Source organism: Apus apus, chromosome 3 (genome assembly GCF_020740795.1).
Source record: "Apus apus isolate bApuApu2 chromosome 3, bApuApu2.pri.cur, whole genome shotgun sequence".
NCBI classification, from domain to species: Eukaryota; Metazoa; Chordata; class Aves; order Apodiformes; family Apodidae; genus Apus; species Apus apus.
Window position 1 is genome coordinate 138148 of NC_067284.1, and position 22370 is coordinate 160517.

The 22370-nt window shown below is 47.3% G+C and overlaps 1 protein-coding gene across 1 annotated transcript in view; it reads right to left on the reverse strand.

Annotated features, from left to right (window-relative positions):
- The window catches only part of SLC24A3 (solute carrier family 24 member 3), a 116812-nt gene that overhangs the window by 31691 nt on the left and 62751 nt on the right, over positions 1-22370 (reverse strand). The window contains exons 3-5 of the mRNA XM_051613706.1: positions 17944-18018; positions 14097-14181; positions 12449-12552 (exon numbers count right to left, since the gene is read on the reverse strand). Coding sequence (XP_051469666.1) covers positions 12449-12552; positions 14097-14181; positions 17944-18009 — 255 coding nt within the window. The 5' untranslated portion in view covers positions 18010-18018. The remainder of the gene's footprint in view (positions 1-12448; positions 12553-14096; positions 14182-17943; positions 18019-22370) is intronic.

Sequence of the window (22370 nt, forward strand, 5' to 3'; positions counted from 1 at the left end):
AAAGGAGAGACCTAGCCTGGAGGGTGAGGCATTCACCTGGGACTAAAGCAGCCCTTGTTCTGCCTCCACCCTATGGCCTAAGCTTGGGTGAATTAATTAAGCACTCTGCCTTCCTTCTACAGGAGAGAAAAGATTTTTTTTTTTCCCCAGCAGCAGTGCTGGGGAATAAGTGAGGGACCCACAGATGTCCCAGATACACACTCACCAAGCTGGAGCACAACATTCACTTCTCACTTACACCCACCTTGTCCACACACAACTGTTTTCTCTGTTTATCTCTTTTTTGCCCTAGTGTTAAGCAGCTTACCAGCATCCATTTGTTGTTTGCTGCTGCAAAACATTAATATCCCTGCCCAGCAGTACCTGGGGCCTCACTTTCACCAGCATCTTTCCCACAGCACAAGAAAGGGATGTGCCTGAGCTAAAAGCATGGCTAGAAATGCCACATCCAGGACTTGATACAGTTTGGAGTGTGGTGTGTTCCTGCTGGCACCTTTGACCCACTCCATAATTCAGATGCAGAATCAACCAAGGGGGTCCAGCAGGACCTCAGAGGCTGCCCATTGGTCCTCAGTCACTGGAGGCTCCTAGACTTCATCTGTGGGATGTTTTCCCTGACATCTGAAGTGCATCTTCCTGGCTGCAATCTTCATCCACGTCTGCAGCACAACAAGTCACATCCTTCCATGCTTCTGGTCCTTTGGGGATACTCTTCAAACGTAATTACAGCTCACACGACTGGAATGTGGCCATGGATGGCTATGTGCTTTTTAGGAAAGATCGGTCGGTGAAGCGAGGTGGTGGAGTTGCTCTTTATGTGAGAGAGCAACTAGAATGTATTGAGTTTTGTGCAGGGGCTGATGAGGGGCGAGTTGAAATTCTGTGGGTAAGAATTAAAGGACAGGGTAGTATGGGTGACACAGTTGTGGGGGTCTACTACAGACCTCCTGATCAAGATGAGGAAGTTGATGAGGCTTTCTACAGGCAGCTGAAAGCAGCCTCACAACTGCAGTCCTTGGTCCTCATGGGAGATTTTAACTATCCCGATATCTGCTGGAAGACTTATACAGCCAGCCTTTCACAGTCTAGGAGGTTCCTCCAATGCATTGATGACAACTTCTTAATGCAAATGGTGGATGAGCCGACTAGAAGAGGAGCGCTGCTGGATCTTGTGCTCACCAACAAGGAGGGCCTTATTGAAGCAGTGGTGGTCAATGGCAACCTTGGCTGCAGCGACCATGAGATGGTGGAGTTCAGGATCCTGTGTGGGAGGAACAGAATTTCCAGCAGGACCAGAACCCTGGACTTCTACAGAGCAAACTTCGGCCTCCTCAACCAATTGTTAAGGGAAGTCCCATGGGACAGAGTGCTAGAAGGTAAAGGGGCTCAAGATAGCTGGACAATATTCAAGGACCACTTCTTGCAAGCACAGCATCAGTGTGTCCCAATGGGTAGAAAATCTAGTAAGGGAGCTAGGAGACCAGCGTCGTTAAAAAAGGAACTGCTGGGGAAACTCAAGTGGAAGAGGAAAATCTATAGATCATGGAAGGAGGGACTGATCACTTGGGAGGAATATAGGAATGTTGTCAGGGAATGTAGGGAGGCAACTAGGAAAGCTAAGGCCTCCTTGGAACTTAACCTTGCAAGTCGGGTTAAGGACAGTAGAAAGGGCTTTTTCAAATACATAGCCAACAAAGCTAATACCAGAGGCAATATAGGCCCACTGCTGAATGAGGTGGGTGCCCTGGTGACAGAGGATATGAAGAAGGCAGAGGTGCTGAATGCCTTCTTTGCCTCTGTCTTTACTCCTGCAGGCTTTTCCCATGAGCCCCAGATTCATATAACCCCAGAAGTAGTCAAGATAGGTGAGGACATAGTAGATGAGGATTGGGTTAGGGATCAGTTGCATAATCTGGACATCCATAAATCGATGGGTCCGGATGAAATGCATCCAAGGGTGCTGAGGGAGCTGGCGGAGGTCATTGCTAGTCCACTCTCCATCATCTTCGGTAAGTCATGGGTAACAGGAGAGGTGCCTGAGGACTGGAGGATAGCAAATGTCACTCCAGTCTACAAGAAGGGCAAGAAGGAGGACCCGGGTAACTATAGACCGGTCAGCCTCACCTCCGTCCCTGGAAAGGTAATGGAACAACTTGTCCTTGGCACTATCTCTAGACATATCAAGGAGATGGGGGTCATCAAGAGCAGTCAACACGGTTTTACCAAGGGTAAGTCATGTTTGACTAACCTCATAGCCTTCTATGAGAAAATTACTAGGTGGATAGATGATGGTAGAGCGGTAGATGTGGTCTATCTTGATTTCAGTAAAGCATTTGACACCGTCTCCCACAGCATCCTTGTAGATAAGTTGATCAAGTATGGGTTTGATGATCAGGCAGTGAGGTGGATCAAGAACTGGTTGAAAGGAAGAAGTCAGAGAGTTGTAGTCAATGGGGCAGAATCTAGTTGGAGGCCTGTGACTAGTGGAGTCCCTCAGGGGTCGGTACTGGGACCGGTGTTGTTCAATATCTTCATCAACGACCTGGATGAGGGCACAGAATGTACCCTCAGCAAGTTTGCTGATGACACCAAGCTGGGAGGAGTGGCTGACACACCAGAAGGCTGTGCTGCCATTCAGAGAGACCTAGACAGGCTGGAGACTTGGGCGGGGAAAAACCTGATGAAGTTTAACAAGGGCAAGTGTAGAGTTTTGCATTTGGGGAAGAAAAACGCCATGCACCAGTACAGGTTGGGGGCTGACCTGCTGGAGAGCAGTGTGGGTGAAAGGGACCTGGGGGTCCTGGTAGACAGGAGGATGACCATGAGTCAGCAGTGTGCCCTTGTGGCTAAGAAGGCCAATGGCATCCTGGGGTGTATTAGAAAGGGTGTGGTTAGTAGGTCAAGAGAGGTTCTCCTCCCCCTCTATTCTGCATTGGTGAGGCCACATCTGGAATATTGTGTCCAGTTCTGGGCCCCTCAGTTCAAGAAGGACAGGGAAGTGCTTGAAAGAGTCCAGCGCAGAGCCACAAGGATGATTAAGGGAGTGGAACATCTCCCTTATGAGGAAAGGCTGAGGGAGCTGGGTCTCTTTAGTTTGGAGAAAAGGAGACTGAGGGGGGACCTCATCAATGTTTACAAATATGTAAAGGGTGAGTGTCAAGACGATGGAGTTAAGCTTTTTTCAGTGAAGACCAGTGATAGGACAAGGAGTAATGGATACAAGTTGGAGCATAGGAGGTTTAAGAGGAATATCAGGAAAAATTTTTTTACTGTAAGAGTGACAGAGCACTGGGACAGGCTGCCCAGAGAGGTTGTGGAGTCTCCTTCGCTGGAGACATTCAAAACCCGCCTGGACGCCTTCCTGTGTGATGTACTCTAGGTGACCCTGCTCTGGCAGGGGGGTTGGACTAGATGATCTTTCGAGGTCCCTTCCAACCCCTAGGATTCTATGATTCTATGATTTCACCTCAACCAAATCTCCCTCATTTGCTTAATAAAATGTCCCATGAACCTGGCTCACAATCCTTCCTGTCACTGAAGGAGACAAATCCTGCTGGAAGGGATGGGAGTGTTTCTGCTGGCTCCAGGGGCAGTCCCTCAGGGATGCAGGCAGATATCCCCCATCAGAAGGCAGCCTGCAGCAGCCAGCAGTGTTTGGCCACTAGGAAAGACAGCAAAGTGAGTGCCAGAGGTAACACCTTTGGTTCAGAGGCTGCAGACTTGGTGATGCTTGAAAGGTCATGGCCAAACAGAAGGTGGGCAATGGTAACTGCACATTTAGTATTCTGCACACACTTTATCTCTCGCACCGTTAAGTGTATCAGTCCTACAGCAATTGCAAGAGACATAAGGCAGAAAGGAATTCCTTAAGAAAATTACTGTAATATTCCAGCAGTGTATATAAAAAGAGGAACTGCAAGTTCCACCAGGACCTGGAAAATTAATTTTCAGAAAACTTCCCTTGCTATAGACATTGTTACATCCCACCTGCAATGAGCAAATCAATCAGAAGCTAATAATAATTAGCTGCTAATCAAATACAGCAGAGGTCACAGGGTGATCTCTGTTCCCCCTTGAAGCTCCTCCAGTGACCATCTGCCAGACTTGGAGATGACCCTATGAGTCAATCACACTTATTCACACTCTGCAGTCCCTGGAAGGAACAGAAACACAGGCCAGAGTAAGGTCCAAACACCTCTGGGTATTTCCCAAGGAGCTGGGGTCAGGGCACTGCAGGGACACGAGAACCTGCTTCAAGGGGAAGGTCTCGGCGCTGCCCGGGGTAGCCTCCTGCTCCCCTGGGACAGCCCCGTTGTGCCAGTGAGGGACAGGCGAGGCGGCTGCCCAGCGCCAGGAAGATGTGCCAGAGGCTACCTCGTGACAGGACAGTAGGAGTCCCCTCCTGGCATGCTGAACCACTCTGCAGCAGCTGAGATGTCAGACAGATTCCACACAGAAAGGCACTGCCGCCCATGCAGCCCTCCTGGAAAGCTGCAGTCGGCATCAGCCAGAGGCTCCTGCCCTGGGACCAACAGCACAGCAGGACGTGCTGGAGCCAACGCCAGGAGCAGAGAGAGACGCTCCCTCTATATCCCGGGATGATGTCCCCTTGCTGTTGGACACCATGAGTGTCCAGATCATAACCTTGAGTGAGCAACCCTGGGCAAAGACACTGAGTCCTGCAATTCGGGCTCGCCCAGGGCTGTGACCAATACTAAACACCTCTCTCATTGAACTGAAGTGAAGTACAAAGTGTGAGCATGGGTCAGGCCAAAAAAGAAAAAAATAAAGGCTTTAAAATACATGTCTCTAAGCCAGTAATTGCCAAGCAGCTCTGATCTAATGGACTGGCTGGGAGGAAAGCTTCCTTCCAATTACCACCCCCTAATTTTACCGCTGGTTATCCAATCTTTGCAGAGTTCAACCGTCACTCCGGCTCCTAGTCCATACATTGCAGACCAACTCCATTTATTCTCATTATTTCCCCAAGAATATTTGCTTTTTTAAGCAGCTCTTGATATTTTCATTACTGCAGCAGCAATCTGTCTCTGTGACATTCTCAGAATGGAAAGAGTGAACACTCTCCAAACCTCAGGACAAAGCCAAAAATATTTCCCTGCTCAACTGGTACTCATAATTGTCCATGAGTTATTCAGATCAGATGCCTCTTTAGCTCAGATTCCAGCCGAGGCAGCAGGACCCTGACAACCTGCACTTGCAGATGTATCCTGGACTGCAGGCAACTCCCTGCAGGATCTGCAGCAGAAACCCAGGACAGCTGTAGACATGGTACAGGAAGGCATGCACAGGGTAAACACTTTTCAGTCTCCTCAGACTGGCCAATTTTCATCAGATATAAAAACAGATTTTGATATATATGATGTAAGAAAAAAACACCTCCCAAAGTCAGTCCGCAGCATCAATCTGCGTGTGAATTCTGACAGAGAAAACTTGACCTCAAATGGTGATGGTGTCTAGTGGCAATTGCAAACTAGACTTGTTTTCGTGCTGGTAGGAATCAATTTTCAACTCTTCTGCTTGCCTCCCCTATTTGTATCCTGCTATTGAACGTAACTCTGTGAAGAAGCTTTTGAAATGCTAATATAAATAAACACTGCAACTGTGATGACCAGACCAGTCCTGGATCACTCACCATCCTGGCACCTGACCTGCCCAGTACACCAGTCCCCATCACATCTTCCTGCAGCAAAAGAACAAGGGTCACAGATCAGCAAAGAAAAAAAGCCCACAACATTCCAACTCTCTCCTCCCAAAACTTCTCCACAATTCAGGGGGAATAATAATTAAAAAAAAAAGCCAAGGAATGCAACCATAAACTCAAAGGTTAGTGAGGACTCCAGTCTGAATTGTCGTCAGTGCAATTAAAGCTCAAAAGACTAAGACACATGCAAGCTAACTGTATGACAGAACTAGGTTAGAAAGAGATTACAAAAGTCCCAGTCTCTTCAATAAACAAAGTTCTACCTGGTTATTCAATCTCTGTTCAGTCTCCTTGTCTCAGCTCTTCCCTATGTGTAGCACCTCTCTCTCAGGTGTACTTCCATCAAGCACACGTCAGCAGAGGGCTCCCAGAGGCATCTCCAGTTTCCAAGGGTTTGCCATGACTTTGATGGAGGAGAGTCTCCTGAATTTAGTTCCTTTCCTCAGGTAAAAGAATACCACTGGGGCAGAAGGTGGCAGGTCAGATGGACAAGTTAGTTCTTTTTTACTGCAGTGTATTGACAAATGACACCTGGCCACCAGCTAGACCCCTTGAAACAAGAAATAACTGCAAGAGCCTCTCAAAAACCAAGAATGTCTCTGGCACAACCCAGCAACCAGGGTGCCCTGCTTGAGCAGCCTGTCTTATTCTGGGGACAGGTAAAACAAACTACAACTCAATTGAAAAACATGCCAGTTAAATGGTAACTAACAATTCAAGCTATGCAGATCAGAAATTACTGTTTAATGCTGGAGTGACTTGCAACTCATGGTTATACTGCTTTCACTTCAGCACTTTTCACTATCCTCATCCTTCATCCTCTGCAACATTGCCAAAGGCTGCAGTTTAGTGCTGGAGGGGGACAGGGAGGACTGGATGACATGGAGCAGGGAGTAGCAGAGCTGCAAAATAGAGAAGAATCTGGATGGGAGAATTTTCAAAACTGAACAAACTCTGCTTATGCTGGCTTGACCGAAAGCTGAATTAAGCAAACATTGACTGTTCCCAGAATCCCACCTCCTTGCTGCCAAGGATGATGAGAGGGCAGTGGAAGGAGGGGAGATCTGTGTAGCATCAACATGAGTGAGAGAAGATAGGACAGAGAGACTGAGGCCTGGAGGGGACCCTGGGCTAAGGTGAGCCTCCCCACACACAGCAGGTCTGCAGTGGTGGAGAAAGCCCAACACAGCCCATCACACCCCAGACAGCAGCTCCACTCCTGGATTTCTGCCCTGCTATCTAGCATGCATCCATGTGGAATGTTGCTGGGCTTATGTCTGAAGGTCTGCATCTGCTACCATGTCATCTCTTGCAGCATGCTCTTACCTTCTCGTACCCTCTCTTTGGCTGCACAAAGCACAACAGACACAGCAGCTGAATCAACAGTGTTTGGGGTATGTGACTTAGCTGCACAACTGGAAGAACATGCATCTGTGTCACACGTGTACAGACAACTGAGGAAACAGCTACAGACACATCCAACCTGCACTACTTCAGTATGTGGGGAATGGGGACAGTTCTTAATACATTTCCACATACTAAAACCAGCTATGGCTTAGAAATTGCCCTTACTGCCTAATTAAATAAGGCTTATCTTCCTTGGGTGTGTGCACACATCAGACACCAGCAGAACCACAGCACGATGCCAGGAAAAAGAAGGAAAAGCTTCTCAGGCTCATTGCAACAGACAAGTGGCTGCACTCAAGCCATCCACAAGGGTAAATTTTATCTATCTCTCTGAACATGCCTTGGTCAGATTTCAAAAACACATCAGAGGTCAAGTTCCTCAGCTTTCACAGGCCCAGTTTAAGATGTTTTAAAAAGATCTTATTTTCAGCTAATTTAGAAAACCCAGCCTTTGCAGGTGGTTTTGGTTTGGCCATTAAATGCAGGCAGCCTGCACTGATCCTCAGCTTTTGAAAACTGGTCCTCCTGTGCCAAGGGCAAAGACCTCAGGAGAGGTCAGCAAGCAGAGACAGAAATAAAATAAAAATCCCTCTGGACCAGAATCCTCACTGCTGATCTGCAAAGTGTCATCAACACTAACTGGAAGAGAAAATCAAGTCATTTTCAGACTACTTAAACACACTTTTCCACTTGTCAGTAACAAACCATGGCACTAATATTTTTTATATAAACTAGAACCACCTTGGTTTTGAAATCAGTAAGAAGCTCCCTCACTCTTAAGAGTCTGATGGGCAGAGGTATCTCTGACATACTGGATTTGAGACTTTTTTACCATTTCCATCATTGTTAAAAAAAAAAAAAAAAGGACACAAGGGGTTTATAATACTTAACACTAACAGAAATGTCTTTATGGTCACTTAAAGCAATTTTGCTTGCTTGCTCGTGTTAATCCTTCCCTAGAGTTAGTAACACACAAAAGTTCAGCTCTAGGCTGGTGCATAGCAGCCACATGGTTAATTTCCTGAATCTTCTGACATTATTCAAACCAAGCCATTTTCTAGCCCAACCTTGTAATTTCTGGCTGAGACACAAAGGAAAAAAGGAGCACAATGATACATCAATGCTGATTTTCTTCTGAACTGATTGGTTTTTAGCACAAGAGCAGCTCTCCAGGCATGTTCTGACACCACCTCCATTCTTTGGGAACCCTCAAGCAAGTCACAGCAGCAGAACAAGTTGGGTGGCTTTTAGACACCCATCCTGCACGCAGCTCAGCCTGCAGAAATGAGCTTGGCTGCAGCTGCTTGCAGGACCAGGGCTCTAGCTACTAAGGTGATATATTCCTTAAAATTTCAAAATTAAATACATAAACAGAGAAACGAAGTGGAAGCTTTGCTAATTACTGCTTTGCTGGAGGGCTTCTGGCAGCCTGCTCCCAAGCTATTCCAGATGGACTGCGAAGCATGAAGCACTTTTCCCTTCACACAGCACCAGCTCCCAGCAGCACCCTCCCCGGCGCGCCAGGCTCAGGCAGCGCCTGCGGGCAGGATCCCCCCAGCTCTCAACAGCACGTCCCGAGCCTGGCAGGGGAAGGCTCCTGCTCCAGTGGCAGAGGTGACAAGCCCTGCAGGAGTGTGTGGAAACAAGAGGCAGCGCAGCTTGAGACCTGCTGAGCTCATGGGTCAAGGAGAGTGCATGGGCACCGGGGGGCTTCCCACTTGAGACTTGTGGGGCTGGGTAAGGGGCTGGGTACCAGGCCTTGTTAGAGGGTCCAGAAGGAATCCTCTCGCAGTGGCTTTGTCTCTACTGGGATGACAAAACAGGGGTGTGGCGGCAAAGTAAAGGCAGATGTGTTGCAAGGCTCCAACATGAACTGCCTGTGGAGTACATCAAGTCTGCAGCTAGCAGAAGTGGTGGAAACAGTGGAAAATGGGATTGCCATGGCTCTAAAGCAGGCTCCTGAACCTCCAAAGGTGCCTGCCTGGCATGGACAAAGAAGGAGTCGGGTCAAGAGCAGAGGAGGAGGGAGAGAAGAAGGGAGCTAGACCACTGTGGGACTGGCAGAAAGCTGGAGAGAGAGCTACAGGGTGGATCCATGATCCGGAGGGGGAATCTGTCCGGAGAAAGCTTTTCACTCAAGTCTCAAGAAATAGGGAGGGGTGGCCTGGGAGATACATGAAAAGGGAAGAAACCTTGAGTGCCTGGGTGCTTAGGATGAACATCATCACACTAGCAAAAGCAAGCACTAAATGTTAGGAGAAGAGGCAATTGAGTCACTTGCTTAATTGAGGTCAAGAATGATCCCAGGGATAAAGCTAGAGCTCATGATGACAGAGGTGTTTTGTGTGTCTCCTTTGCAGAAGGTGGAACATGAGATGGGAACATGATCTAGGAGAAGAAAAGAGGCTCACATGGCCAAAGCAGCTGAATGGTCCCACAGAGAGCTGGGCTGTATGGACACTGAGATGGCCACTTAATCAAAATCCAAGGGTCAGCCCATCAAGAAAGTGCTTGTGCAGTGCTGAGGTGGAGCAACAGGAGCAACATCTGAGCCAGAGGGAGCTGAACAAAGAACATGCCACAGGATGGTATACTTCCAGGGTAAAAAACAGGCCTGTGCCAGCTCTAACTGGCCTCTAAAATGACAAGTTATCCTTTTGTATTTCATCGCTCTGTGCTTTGTTTCCCCATCTTTGAAACACCCCTTCATCTCACAGAGGTTTGGGGAAAATTAATTAATTGTTCATCAACTGCTCAGATACAATAGCAATGAGATCGGCAGAAGTTCAAGAGGAAATTAATAATTCTGCCTCTAGAACAGGGCTTGAATAGACCCTAGTAAATAAGGCAGAAGGGTACAGACTGAACAATGAAGAGAAAATAAGGAATAGCTGCTCATTAAGTGAGCAAAGTCCATTCTGTGCACTGAGGGAGGCAGGGACCCTGTGGAGAAACCAGCAGGGAATCCTGTAATTAAAGACTGTATAATAATACATATGCACCAGGGGGGCAAATTAAGGTTGCACAAGGAGCCTCAACGCTGCTGTTTCTAACTTCTCAGTGTCTGACTTTCAGGCTTAACAATGCTCTTCTGACACAGTTTTCAGGAGTGTAGTGTCATATAGAGGTGTGGGCATCGCACTCTCCTTCTCCAGTGCCAGTGTCTATTCTGATTTATTCTGAGAAGTGTGCATTTATCAGCCATTAAAGGCTGAGTTGGTGTTCAAGTAAACGCACTCCAAATTTTGGGGGCTGTGGGTTTGCTTGGTTTTTTAAACAAGGTGCATGTAGCCAAACCCAGTATTTTCTTAAGCCAAAGAATAATACATCCAACATAGCACATCCATAGTAGAACCTACATTTAAAATAAAACACATCCTGGCGAGAGCTGGTCAGTATTCTTCAATTCAGCCTTTTACTAGTTAAAGAAAGCCAAACAAAAAATAAAGGCTTTCTCATGATATGGAACAGTTCTGCAAAACTTAAGAGTGCCTCTGGAAAGGCTGCAGAAGACCCCTGCAGGTTACAGCTCAGGGCTTCCCAGCCCCCACCACAGGTGATGCCACACTTCCCAGCCCTCTGCCCCCAGGCAGCTGCTCCACAATCCCCAGCACAGAAACATCTCCTCACCCCGCTCTGAGCCCAGCACCCCGGGGCGTGGAGCAGCCCCAGGGCTGTGCCCCACCAGATGCTGCTGCCCACGCTGCTCCCCAGCCCTAGCCTGGCCGTGCTGCATCCTTCAGAAACAAGCATCTCCCACCTGTAATTGGTCTCTTGAGAAGACTGACATTCTCTGTCAATCCCCAAACTCTAGCAAACCTTTTCCCCTGAAAGCTTGATTTGTGGCTATTTTTTAGCAGGTTTCAGGCATGCAGTCAATGCCATGGAGAGTAAAAATTAGAAGAATGAGCTCCTCTGCCATCGTGCTAGAGTTAATTGTCTTCACTTGCTTCAAAAAAGCAATCTGCACAAAAAGTCCTACTGATTATAGGAGAACACCTCTGGGGAACACAGATTCATGCCCTGGGAAAGCTTTGGTCATTAAAAACTCGTCTGAATCAACTGGGCTTTCAGAGTAGGAGTTACAGTAGAACCACTAATGTATGGAGCCTGTGTTGCTTCCAGCTGCACCTTCCCATGCAAGTCAAGGGAGCTTAGGGAGCCAAAAAGTACCACTGTGGGCTTTTCCTGAAGCTTCCCCATACAGAAAATGTTTGGTTTCATCTTGAAAAAATGCACTGCTAATGCAAATAAAATTGCATTACAAACTTTCCAGGGAAAGCCCAACCTGTCTGCATGGTTTCTCAACACTGATCAAGCTATACGGGCCCTTTCTCTCAAGTTCTTCTGGGGCCAGTAACCCTCTTGCCCAGCACTGATGTTATCCTGCTCCTCCTCTTTACACATGAGCTTTCACAGTAACACTTCAAAAAACACTTTATGAGGCTGTAAAAATACTAGGCACGTTGGCAAGTGCTGAGGTGAATGCAGATTCAGATATTTAATTACACAGTCAATCGTGTCTGCAATTCAGATCTCACAACTTAATTTCAGATTAATAGCCTGTGTTGTCATAAGTAGTTTGACATGCTGGAAAACAGTAAAAAATTATACTAGGAATGGACAGCCTTACTGCTAGTGAGTAAAAAAGTTAGGGCACCACTGGAAGTGTTCAAAACCTGACTGGACAAGGCCCTGAGCAACCTGCCCAACTTTCAATCCAGCCCCGCTTTGAGGTGGGGGGTTGTGGTGTGAGGGCTTTGGATGCTCCGCAGGTCCCTTCCCACATAAACATTCTGTGATTCTGGATATAACTAATGTGATAGACTACAAGCAAAGATTGTGTCTTTCCTATGCAACTTCAGAAGTCATGCCAGTCACCAACAACGTTGTGCCAGCTCAGCACATGTCTGAAACCGTGTTGCACAAAGGCAGCATCTTTTGTGATGCTCCCGAAGTGTCATCACTCTTTCAGAGGCATCTTGCACAGCTCACCAAAGTGCATTTTTACCAACCAGAGGCACACACTTCCTGGCTCCTTTGATCTAAACACAATGCATTTTTCAATAGCTACCAAGAGAAGGTGTTAAATAACCAACTTTTATTCTTTTGACCACCCACATATCTCGGGCAGATTAGAATTCCTGAGCTGGCATTTGCTGTTCTTTCAAAAAAGCAAGAGGAATAGCACAGGACTCTATTAAAAAGAACAAAGCCAGAGAAATTTATGGCAAGGTTGTGAACCTAGCAGCCTATTTCACAGTACAGCCAAGGCACAGGATGAAGCAAGAATTGCTAGGAATCATAAAAAGGTCTTACCTGTCCTGCAAAAAGCCCACACATGCCAATAATACAGAGAATGTTAAATACAGCCGAGCCTACGATGGTTCCAACGCCTACATCTCCTCTTGTGATAAAAACACCTGAAAAACAAGTTCAAGTCAAGTTGTGTAAATTGGAAAGAGCAGAATTTTTCCACAAAAAACCTGCAGACCTCACACCCCATTAATGAATGTAAAGGCACATATCTATTCTGCTTTTTCTCATATTTAATAGGGCAGCTCGCAGAGAATGGTACGAGGGTGAATGAAGGTGGCAGAACTTGAGTTCTGAGGGGACCTGGATAGATCGTCTAACGAAAACCAAATACCTTAGACGTGTCTAAGTCACCAACCTCCTGGTCTTGTGGTCCAACATTATGGAATAGACATCATAAAAAACAGTAAGCTCCATGGGAGCAGCTGGTCAGACACAAATCTGCAGAAACTATCTCCTGTAAGACACCCCCTCACTGGTACTCCGCTCTTCCCCCCATCCCTATGGGCTTCAACAGGCAAGCAGAAGCTTGAGCTGATTCAGAGCTGCCTGGCCACTAGCTACTCGCAAGCTCAGGATGCCTCTCAGGATGAGTTATGGGGCTATGTTACAAGCTCCTTTCAGAGCTCTTCTGTCAAATTTGGTTAAACTTGGCCAATGAGGTTAATGGTGAGGGAGATGAACTGACAGACACATGCGTCATGGTACTGCACAAAATTCTTTCCTTAGGAAGTCAGCCTAAAAATAACACTCTATCTCCTGCTAGCTGTCAGCCTGTTTAAATTCAGCACTTGTTTTTAAGGTTCCAACAGCATTTATCCAGCCAGTGTCGCTTAGATTTTTTTTCCCACTTTATCTTTTGCAGAAGCATGTTACACAGAAGCAGTCACCCACCAAGTGACACTCAGTATCTGGTGGATTACACCACAGCAAGATAATGATCTGACCACTGGGGCTTCTCTAAGCTGTCTGAAGGAACTGGGTTTGATTTTCACTCTGCTATTGCACTATCGTTAACAACACAAACAGAATACAGACCCAACTTGGTTCAATTTAAGTTCCGATATTTTAAGTCTTCGCAAGAGTTTGCAGCTTTGTGTGACTTAATTTGTGCTCTGCATCTGATAGACATGACTGATTTAGAAGTATCTTCTGGAGAAAGTATCTAAGCTGAGAGTAATTCTCCTTGGTGATGGAGAGCCCGCCTTAACCTCCTAACCACTGCTCTGATGGTCACCTACCAACAGAGATGTGGATGAGTAAAACTGCACAAACACTTTCCCCTTGCACCAGGCAGCATCTGCACAACATCACCATGTAACAGCTGACTGCAGCCCCCTCTGAGCTCTCAGTTGAAGAACCACACGAGCTTCCTGGGTTTCACCCACTTAAGGACGGCCAAGTCCCCTGATCACACTTTGCAAAAGTGGAATGCTGCTTTGGCACTGTGATGCTCTGACTCGTTGCTATGAGAAAGCATGGCAGATCTTCTCCCCACTCCGGTGCTCACACTTCATCTAGTGAGGACTCCCCACAATTAACCCTACATGTGCCCAGGTATGATACCGAATGCTACAGGCATTTAGCAACCCCATTTCAACTCTGAAAAACAGGCAGGGACATGTGGAGGAAGCAGCAAGAGGTTAGTTACCTATGACAGATGTAAACAGCTCAGGAGCAGAGCTTCCTGCTGCCATGAAAGTTGCCCCAGCCACATCTTCACTGAGATGCAAGCGCTGCAGAAAAACAGACCAGAGTCACGATTACAACACTGAGAGGCTGAAGGAATTCAACTAGGAACATCAAACTGTCTGCCAAAGGTGGGAAACTGCTCACATGTATAAAGTTTTACATTAATAAAGTTTAAGTGTAGTGGAAAAAGGCACCATGAGCATTGGCTACTCAAGTCAGAATCTTGTAGAGAGGGCACGTTGTGGCTGCGACAGCCTTTAGAGGGGGGAGAACGAGCAGTGCCCAGACAACAGCTAGGCAGCTGTACCTGTCACAGCTCTTTGTATCCTCCACAACCCAGTATTACAGATGTTCTCTCATCTGCTTTAGCCTGTAAAGGGTAGGGCTGGGGCTCAGGCTTGGTTCACCCCCAGCCACCTTCCCTGGCATCATTTCAGCCTTGGCCATTTAACCTCTCCTCACCCACTTGGATCACCATCGAAAGATACTTACCTCCTACACCTGCCCCCTAGCAGTGCCCAGGGACTATCTAGAGCAGGGATTTCTGGAAGGGGAGAGGACTGACTACTCCACGAAAACTTCATCAGCATATGCAGTTTCCAAAGATTTACTTGGTTAATCACTTCCTTTATGTTTTCTGCATTGCCACTGCTCCATCTGTACAAGTTGCTGCTCAGTGAACACGTCGAGGCTGCTAACGACCACATGCCTTGCTGGCACCTTCCACGGTTTAATGAGTAGCTAAGCAAAGCTGCAGACTGCTGAGCTGTCCCCACACAAAGCCAGGTTGCTCGCATACGTGTGGGGCAGAGGCTGCCACGGAGTGAGGCAGGGGCAGAGAGCAGGGGGGCGCTGCCCCAGCACAACTGGCTCTCTGCACCAAAGGACATTTGCACAGAGACAGGATTGCAAAAATCCTCCCACCAATCTGATCTGAAGATCCCACAAGGATCTTAGGCCCGTAAGAGCAGGTAACCCTATCCACTGACTGTACACAGCTAACAAAAAATACTGTAGGTATGTTACAGCAACAAGGAAAAAGGACAAAATGTGCCCTGACCAGCCATACTTTTAAAACAGAAGATCACAGCATTGCTGTGCTGCTGTAAGAGTTGTGGAACCTGATTAAACACAGCTTTATGGAAAATTATTTTAAATAGGATTAAAACTGTTGCAGAAGTTCATAGGATCAGAAGTAGATCCCCAAGGGCCAGTTTCCTCTGCAGGACTCTCTATGGAAATACAGACACAGTCATCCCACAATAGTCTGCCTGCAACTCGATGGTGTCCTTGGAAAGAAAAGATCATGAGCCAAGGAAACCAGCTGTGCTTTCTGTGGAGATGGTTTCATTTAAAGCTATAGTCAGTTCCCTCGAGAACAGTTCCTAGATAATTTATTGCCATGCGTATGATGATTAAGCTAATACAATAGAGCAGAAAATAGAGCACACGAGGCAGGAGGCAAAAATGTGTTCTCTGGTATTTGCAGACAAATGCTTGCAATTGACAAACGAGGTGAGTTGTGTCATGTAAACACTCCAACAGCAATACCAGAGAGTAGGGGGCAAATGCAAGCACAAGCTGTTTTAGGAAACAAATGAAAATCAGGGCTTTAAGTACATCTGAACTTAAACAGAACAAATTTGTGGAACAAATTATCATCTCAACACACACATTTGGGAGTGCAAATGCCATGTTGGTTTAACTCAACAAGCACTATCCTGACTAGATGAAACTAAGCCAGAAAAAGGGCATTTATTTTAGATTTAGGGAATCTAAACTGTGAGCAACAGTAGAATAACTAGCGGTTGATCTCCAGGACAAAAAAGCCTCCAGGCAAGAGGTTTGAATTTTTTTTGTGCTGGATATGACAAGTAGGTGGCAGTCAGATGGTAGATCTCATCAACTGATGGAAGAGGACTCAGGTGTCCTCCCAAAGCAGCCTGGCTCTGCAGGTCAGCCTGATCATCTCACAGGCTCTTTAGGTGGGGAGTATTGGTTGCCGTGAGCAAGGGTGGCAGCACCTGCTGTCATCAGGAAGAGATAAAATCCTGTTTCCTAGAAAAACAGGCAAAAGTGGACATTACCAAAGGCTCCAAAGGTCTTTGTGAAGTGACCTGAGCCTTTTCCCCTGCCTTCTTGAGCATTGGGCAAACCACAAAAAGCTGGATGTTTTGAAGACAGGCATACATAAATAAAAAGGACCTGAATGCCCCCAAAGGTCACCTATGGGGTGAGAAAAACCTTTTTAGGAGAGAATTGTAGAGTTGTTGCCTTTCAGTTACCTGAATACTTATGTGCTGAAATACTAGGAGACTTTTTGGGGACTTTTTTTCTGATGATGAAAAAAGGCTTTTATGGCAGGGTGCTGAACTCCAAATACCAGGTCAATTTAGACTGACCATCAGAGCTGTCAGCACAAATGATCTCTACTGCCAACTCCCACACCTCCTCCCAGGGCCAGGCGCAGCTTGTGACCTGCTGAGTGACACTTATTGCCAGGCAGATCGGCACATGTCTCCTCCAGCTGACAGAGACATTGACCTAGCAAGACCAAACCGTATTTTCTACACGCAAAGATTTCATCACCAGACACGGACACTGCAGAGAGCCTGCAGGCACTTCGGGCCTGTGGTCTGTGTTCACCCTGCAGCTGTCCAAGCTGATGTAGGCTAAAATATACTCCTTGTCTTCTAAAATTTCAGGGTGCCAACCTTAGCCAAAGAGGGACAGAGCCCCATGCAATTGCTAGAAGTGTTCAAGAGCTTCTTTACAGCTGCCCTCGCTCTCCCTGCTGCTTGGCACCTCACAGGAACTCAACGCAAGGTATGGAACTCCTGACTTCCAAGGTCAGGTACAAGATCTGTGACTTCTGCCAGGGTTAATCAGCAGGGGTTTCAATTTATATCACTGAAGGGCAGGGCCTAGTGTTTTTGAAGAGACATCTGCAAAGACACAAGGGCAACAGAAGCTATCCCGGCGAGAAGCGCCGGAGCACCTGGAGAGCCCTCAGCCTGTGAACCCCTGTGCTGGGCTTGGCAGCAGCCGCGCCGCAAGGCCCCGCAAGTGACTGTGCTTCTTTCCCAGCCTGATGCTTGGGAGGTTTCCAAGTTTTAAGTTAATGGTGTATGAAACTCAGAGACATGCTCTGGATCAGTACGTCCACGTGGAAAACAAGAAATAAAAGGTTATCATCTTCCATGTCCCAGGAGAACTGAGTGACATGCTCGAAGCCTTAACTGAACCAAAGCACCGCTCCCTGCCTGGGCAACGAACAACATTCCAACCCTTTCGCCGTCTCCGATGGCTGGATCCTACCTCCAGGGCAGGGTTTCTCAGCTGGAGAGGTAGGAGCACAGCAGCAGCGGGCAGCAGAGCACAGGACAAGCTGACAAGCTCTGCTGGGCTCACCTGGAAACCCACACTGTAGCCAGCACCACCAGGGAGCCTGCAGTGGGGGCTGAGTTTGGGAATTACTGCTCTAGAAAACACGTTCTTCGCTATGTTATACACTGCCTCAGTTTTTAAAAAGTGGTATGATGCATTTATAGGAAATGTTATTTAAGGTAACTGATAGCTCTAAGGGGAAGCATCAGCCAAGTTTACCCGCACCAGCAGACTCCCAGCTCATCTGCAAGCGAGAACATGAAGCTGAGCCAACGCACACAGGCAGTGTTGAGCAACTGAACAAGAAGCGTGGGGAACACTCTAAGACAACAGTCAATACACCATCATCACCTTCTGAGGCTCTCTAGAACTGCTGCTAGAGCAGGACACAGGCTTAAGTAACATCTTCTAACACTTACTTCACAAATCTTCTCCAACGAAGGGACAAAAAAATCGTCGCAGACAATTGCCAAAGCATAAAACATATACACGGCCTGCAAGAGAAGAGAGAAAATACTGAGTCTGGAGATTGTCAAGCAGAAACCAACTGCAGCATCCCAACTCATCTTAGGTTTGCTTTGATATACACTGTTAAAAACCTGAAATGCTCTTACAGGAATCCATGGGGCTCTCTGGGATTTAATAGAAAGATTATGAAGTATTTATCCAAAAGTTCTTACAAGCTATCAAAAGCTGCCAACATTCTATTATCATCATAAAGGCTACTTTTTCTCTTTTAATTCCCTGGATTCTGCTAAGCCACACTTAAATATTTTTGCTTTCCTTTTTTTTCTCCCTGTTGCACAGCACAAGGCTTTTTTTATGATTGCACTCTGTGAAAATCTAGACCCTACAGGAGTAATTTCTGAAATGCTAGTGTTTTGAAAATGGGCAAAGGAGCTTGTTTTCTATGACTGAAGTGCCCTACAATGTAGCCTGGGATCCCACTGGTAATTCTTGCTAAACTCACATAGGAAAAACTTCCAAATTTCTGGAACCCAAGGAGGAACACAAAAGCTGGCAAATCAAGTCTTCAATTTCATGTAAGGAGCATTTAATCTGTATTTCTGTATGATTAAGCAGAACATGCTAGGGCCCAATCTCTGCCCTGACAAGCAAGGGGCACAGCGCGGCTTACGTCCCGCAGCCCAGCACTGGTTCTCCCAAGGGAGAACAACCCTCCATACTGCTCAGAGGGAAGGATCTCTATCCCTGCCTCAACGCACATCCTGGCACTGGACAGGGAAATCCAGAGTGCCAGCTACCCAGCCAAGCACACCACGCTAGCCAGCCCGGTGCCGGCAGCCCAGCCCGCTCCAGTTCACCGGCCCAGACGCGTCTGAGGCCACCCAGGCTGCTCCGGCACCCCCTCACACCGAGAGCCAGAGGAACCATCTCCAAACGGGGCAGCCCTGCCTGTGCTGTCCAGAGGACATGCTGCAAGGAGCAGGAGAGCAGTCCCAGGAATGCTGAAAATGAAGCCAGGGGACCTGTGCAGCAGGAATGGGAGAGGAGAGAGGAGCAGTGCCCACCCCACAGCACCGCTCGGCTCAGGGGCAGCTCCTGCTGGTGTCCCCTGGGAACCAGGAACAACCTGTCTGCACCTGCTGCCAAAAACCTGCCACACACAGGCCCACCTTACCATCCTGGATCTCAGTCCCAGCAGTCTGCAGCACCGGCAGAAGTTTATCTGTTGCTGTGCACCCCTGAAAGCGCAGGCACAGCAGAGCGGCAGCGCGGGCAGGGCTGGCCGCGGCAGCAGCACCGGGAGCTCACACCCGTGCCTGCCCTCATCACACAAATCCCACTCCATAATATTTTGCTAGGTTTTCACTACATGTAGTTGGGCTCTTTTGCTTTCTGGTTTTAAAGATAGAGCTTCTTACCCATACAGCAACCTGCACTGGACCTGAAAGCCAACAAGCCCACGAAAAAAGGGAGGTGGTGGCTGCCGCGTCCCTGGAGGTGTTCAGGGCCAGGTTGGATGAGGTTTGTGCAGCCTGGTCTGGTGGAAGGTGTCCCTGCTCATAGCAGGTTTAAATTTCCTAGCCCGCCCAATCCCCAGATTCTAACTTGCCAGAATAATTATGAAGTGCTAGTAATTTCTGTGAAAATCTTAGCCATGAAAACTTTTCAAGCTCAAAGACAATTCAAGTATATTTTTTCAGAATTAGAGATGGGAATTTCATCATAATGGATGATTCTGACACCATCTTGAAGACTCAGTGCTAGACTGTCACTTTGGACAGTTTCTGTGCTCCTCTGTCACTACTCATAAACATGAATAAATGTGACTTACACTTTAGAAAACTCTTGCACTACAAAATGGCCCAGAGGACCAGGAATGTAAGCCAAATTCCAGCTCTACAACTCATGTGTGCAGCAGGGACCTCAATCTTGCAGAGGGAGCATGAGCCGCTGACACCATAGCAGCAGATCCCTGTATGAACAGAGATGAAGGAAGCAAGTGGCTCACAGACATTGTGCATCATAGGAAGAAGGTTCAAAAACAGCCCCAGAGAGTTACATGGCCAAATCCCATGGAAATACAATGGATAGCAGGTGCCCAACTTCAGCCTGGGTTTTTGATCTGCTAATCATACTAATCTGCACTGGATCCTGCCATGACTTTCCCTTCCAAATACAAAATAATGCCTTTCAAGAACACTAATCTGTACATCATCATCCCTATAAATTGCACACATCCTCTATGTTGACTTAACCTGCAGTTACAGAGCACGGGGCATCACATGGTTGCTTGGGCCTCCTGCAACCTGCTGCTGCCGTGGTCGCCAAGTCCTCCCAAAGAGGGCAAGGCAACAGGGACAGAGAAGACAACAAACCAAAAAAAGCACAGGCTCAAAAGCCAAACCAGGTCACACCTGCCTCCACACGTGGCACACACTGCAGAGCTGACTGTCCCATATGCCCTGCTCACCAGATCAGCAACCAGCCTGGATGGACATCAGGTGCAGGACACCCCTCATGTCAGCTGAGGAAAATCCTGAGAGTTTTCAACTGACTGTTCCAACAATGCGAGGGGTGTGTTTGCAGTCCCCAGTGAAACAAGAACAGCAAGGCAGACCCACCTCCTGGTATCCACAGGCAGGTACCAAAGCTGCATCCCATCACCTTCGCAGTTTTAGAGGGTGCAACCACAACCCAAAAAGGTGACAAACAAATTTTGTCTGCCCCTGCTTACACATTTGTAGGATCAGGTACAAGAGAAAAGGCCAAAAGAGGACTGAAATGAGTAAGGAGTAGAAAGTGAACGTGAAGAAACTTGCCATCACACTTTCTCTGGTCCTCTTGGTGGCAGCGCCGTGCTGCTGTGTCTGCCAAGGCACCAAGCCAAAGCTGCCCCAGTCAGGGAGATTACTGTGGGTGACTTCAGCAAGTTCTAACAACAGGTTGATAGAACAGAGCAGGCTGAACCCACACTGACTTATAAGTGTGGGTTAAGCATTTATTTTTAATGACCTCATCGTTGTCAAACCTGGTTTTGATTGGGAGTCTCCCCTAATTTTATTTAACTGTCTTGAGTGCAATACAATATCTGGCTAGAAACAGCTTGGTTCACAAACTAGAACCCTGGCAACTACCCTTGGTAAGTGAACACTTGAGGACAGTAACTGTTATTTCTTTGAAAGTTGTCGTGCTTTATTTTTTAGCGGGTCCATTTGTTTCTTAAACAAACAACACAAAATAAGGGTTAGAGTTTGGGCCAGAAGGAACACAACCAAAAAAATTAATTTTATGTCAAGTCAGACTTGTGAAGTTAGAGCCCAGACACCAGTCCAGGCTATTTTATGTGGAAAGAAGGAAGACAGCCAGCATCAGGCCAAGGAAGTCTGTTCTCTATGTCAAACGTGGGAATGCAAACAGCATGGCTTTAGCCTTGGGCTGCTGATTAGGTGATGCCAGCTTCCACCTAAGTTAACCTGGAAATTCAATGAGTCCCATTGCCTCTTCCTTCAAGACACCCAAGCCTGTGCTTGCAGGGGCAGGAAGTTCAGCACAGGCAAGGAAAGCAGCAGGGCAGCACGTGCTGGTTCCACCTGAACACAGCCCCTGAGGATAGGGGGAGCAGCAGGGAACACGTTGTGCCATAGGCAGAGCTGGCAACAGGGACAGGGTGATGGACACAACACTGAAGTGTCTTGGCCCCAGCATCACCTAGTTGTGTTCAGCTCAAAGTGAACTTCGCTCAGTGAAGACATGGCAGCCTTTAACAGGCAACCCACTTAAAACACACTCTTCCTCCCTAGAAGGACATGAAAAAATTAGGAAAACATAATGGGCCTGCATAAAAGGATTACAAATACCAGGTCAAGTATCATGTGAGGATTGATTTTAAAATTATGATTCTAACAAGCCAGCATCACAGAAGTAATCGCAATCTCTGTAGCAAAGGAGATGAAATATCTTACTTGAAATACATGTTCCATTGCACAGGACACAAATGATGATTTTTCAGATTTGCCCAGTGGTCCTTTGAGTTTCCCATGCCAGTCTTCACACACAGATTAAAACTTGCTTTACTGAGTTACAGAAAGAAGCTTTTCCTAAGAAAGGTTAATTGCTGTAGCACCCAGCAATTCCCACAGCCCTGCTCTGTCCCTGAGAGCCAGGGAAGGAAATCACCCTCTCTGGCTGCTGCCCTCACAGACCCCGGTTCCAGGGGCACAGCTGAGGAACATGACTGAAACCACCGTAACAGAGCAGAGGGCTCTCCTCAATTCCAACTGCACTACAAAACCACTTAAAAATCCACTATTGAAGAGAAATTAAAAGAAACCCAACCAAAGAAGGAAGCCCCAAAGCCCATGTTTGCTGGGAAGAGCAG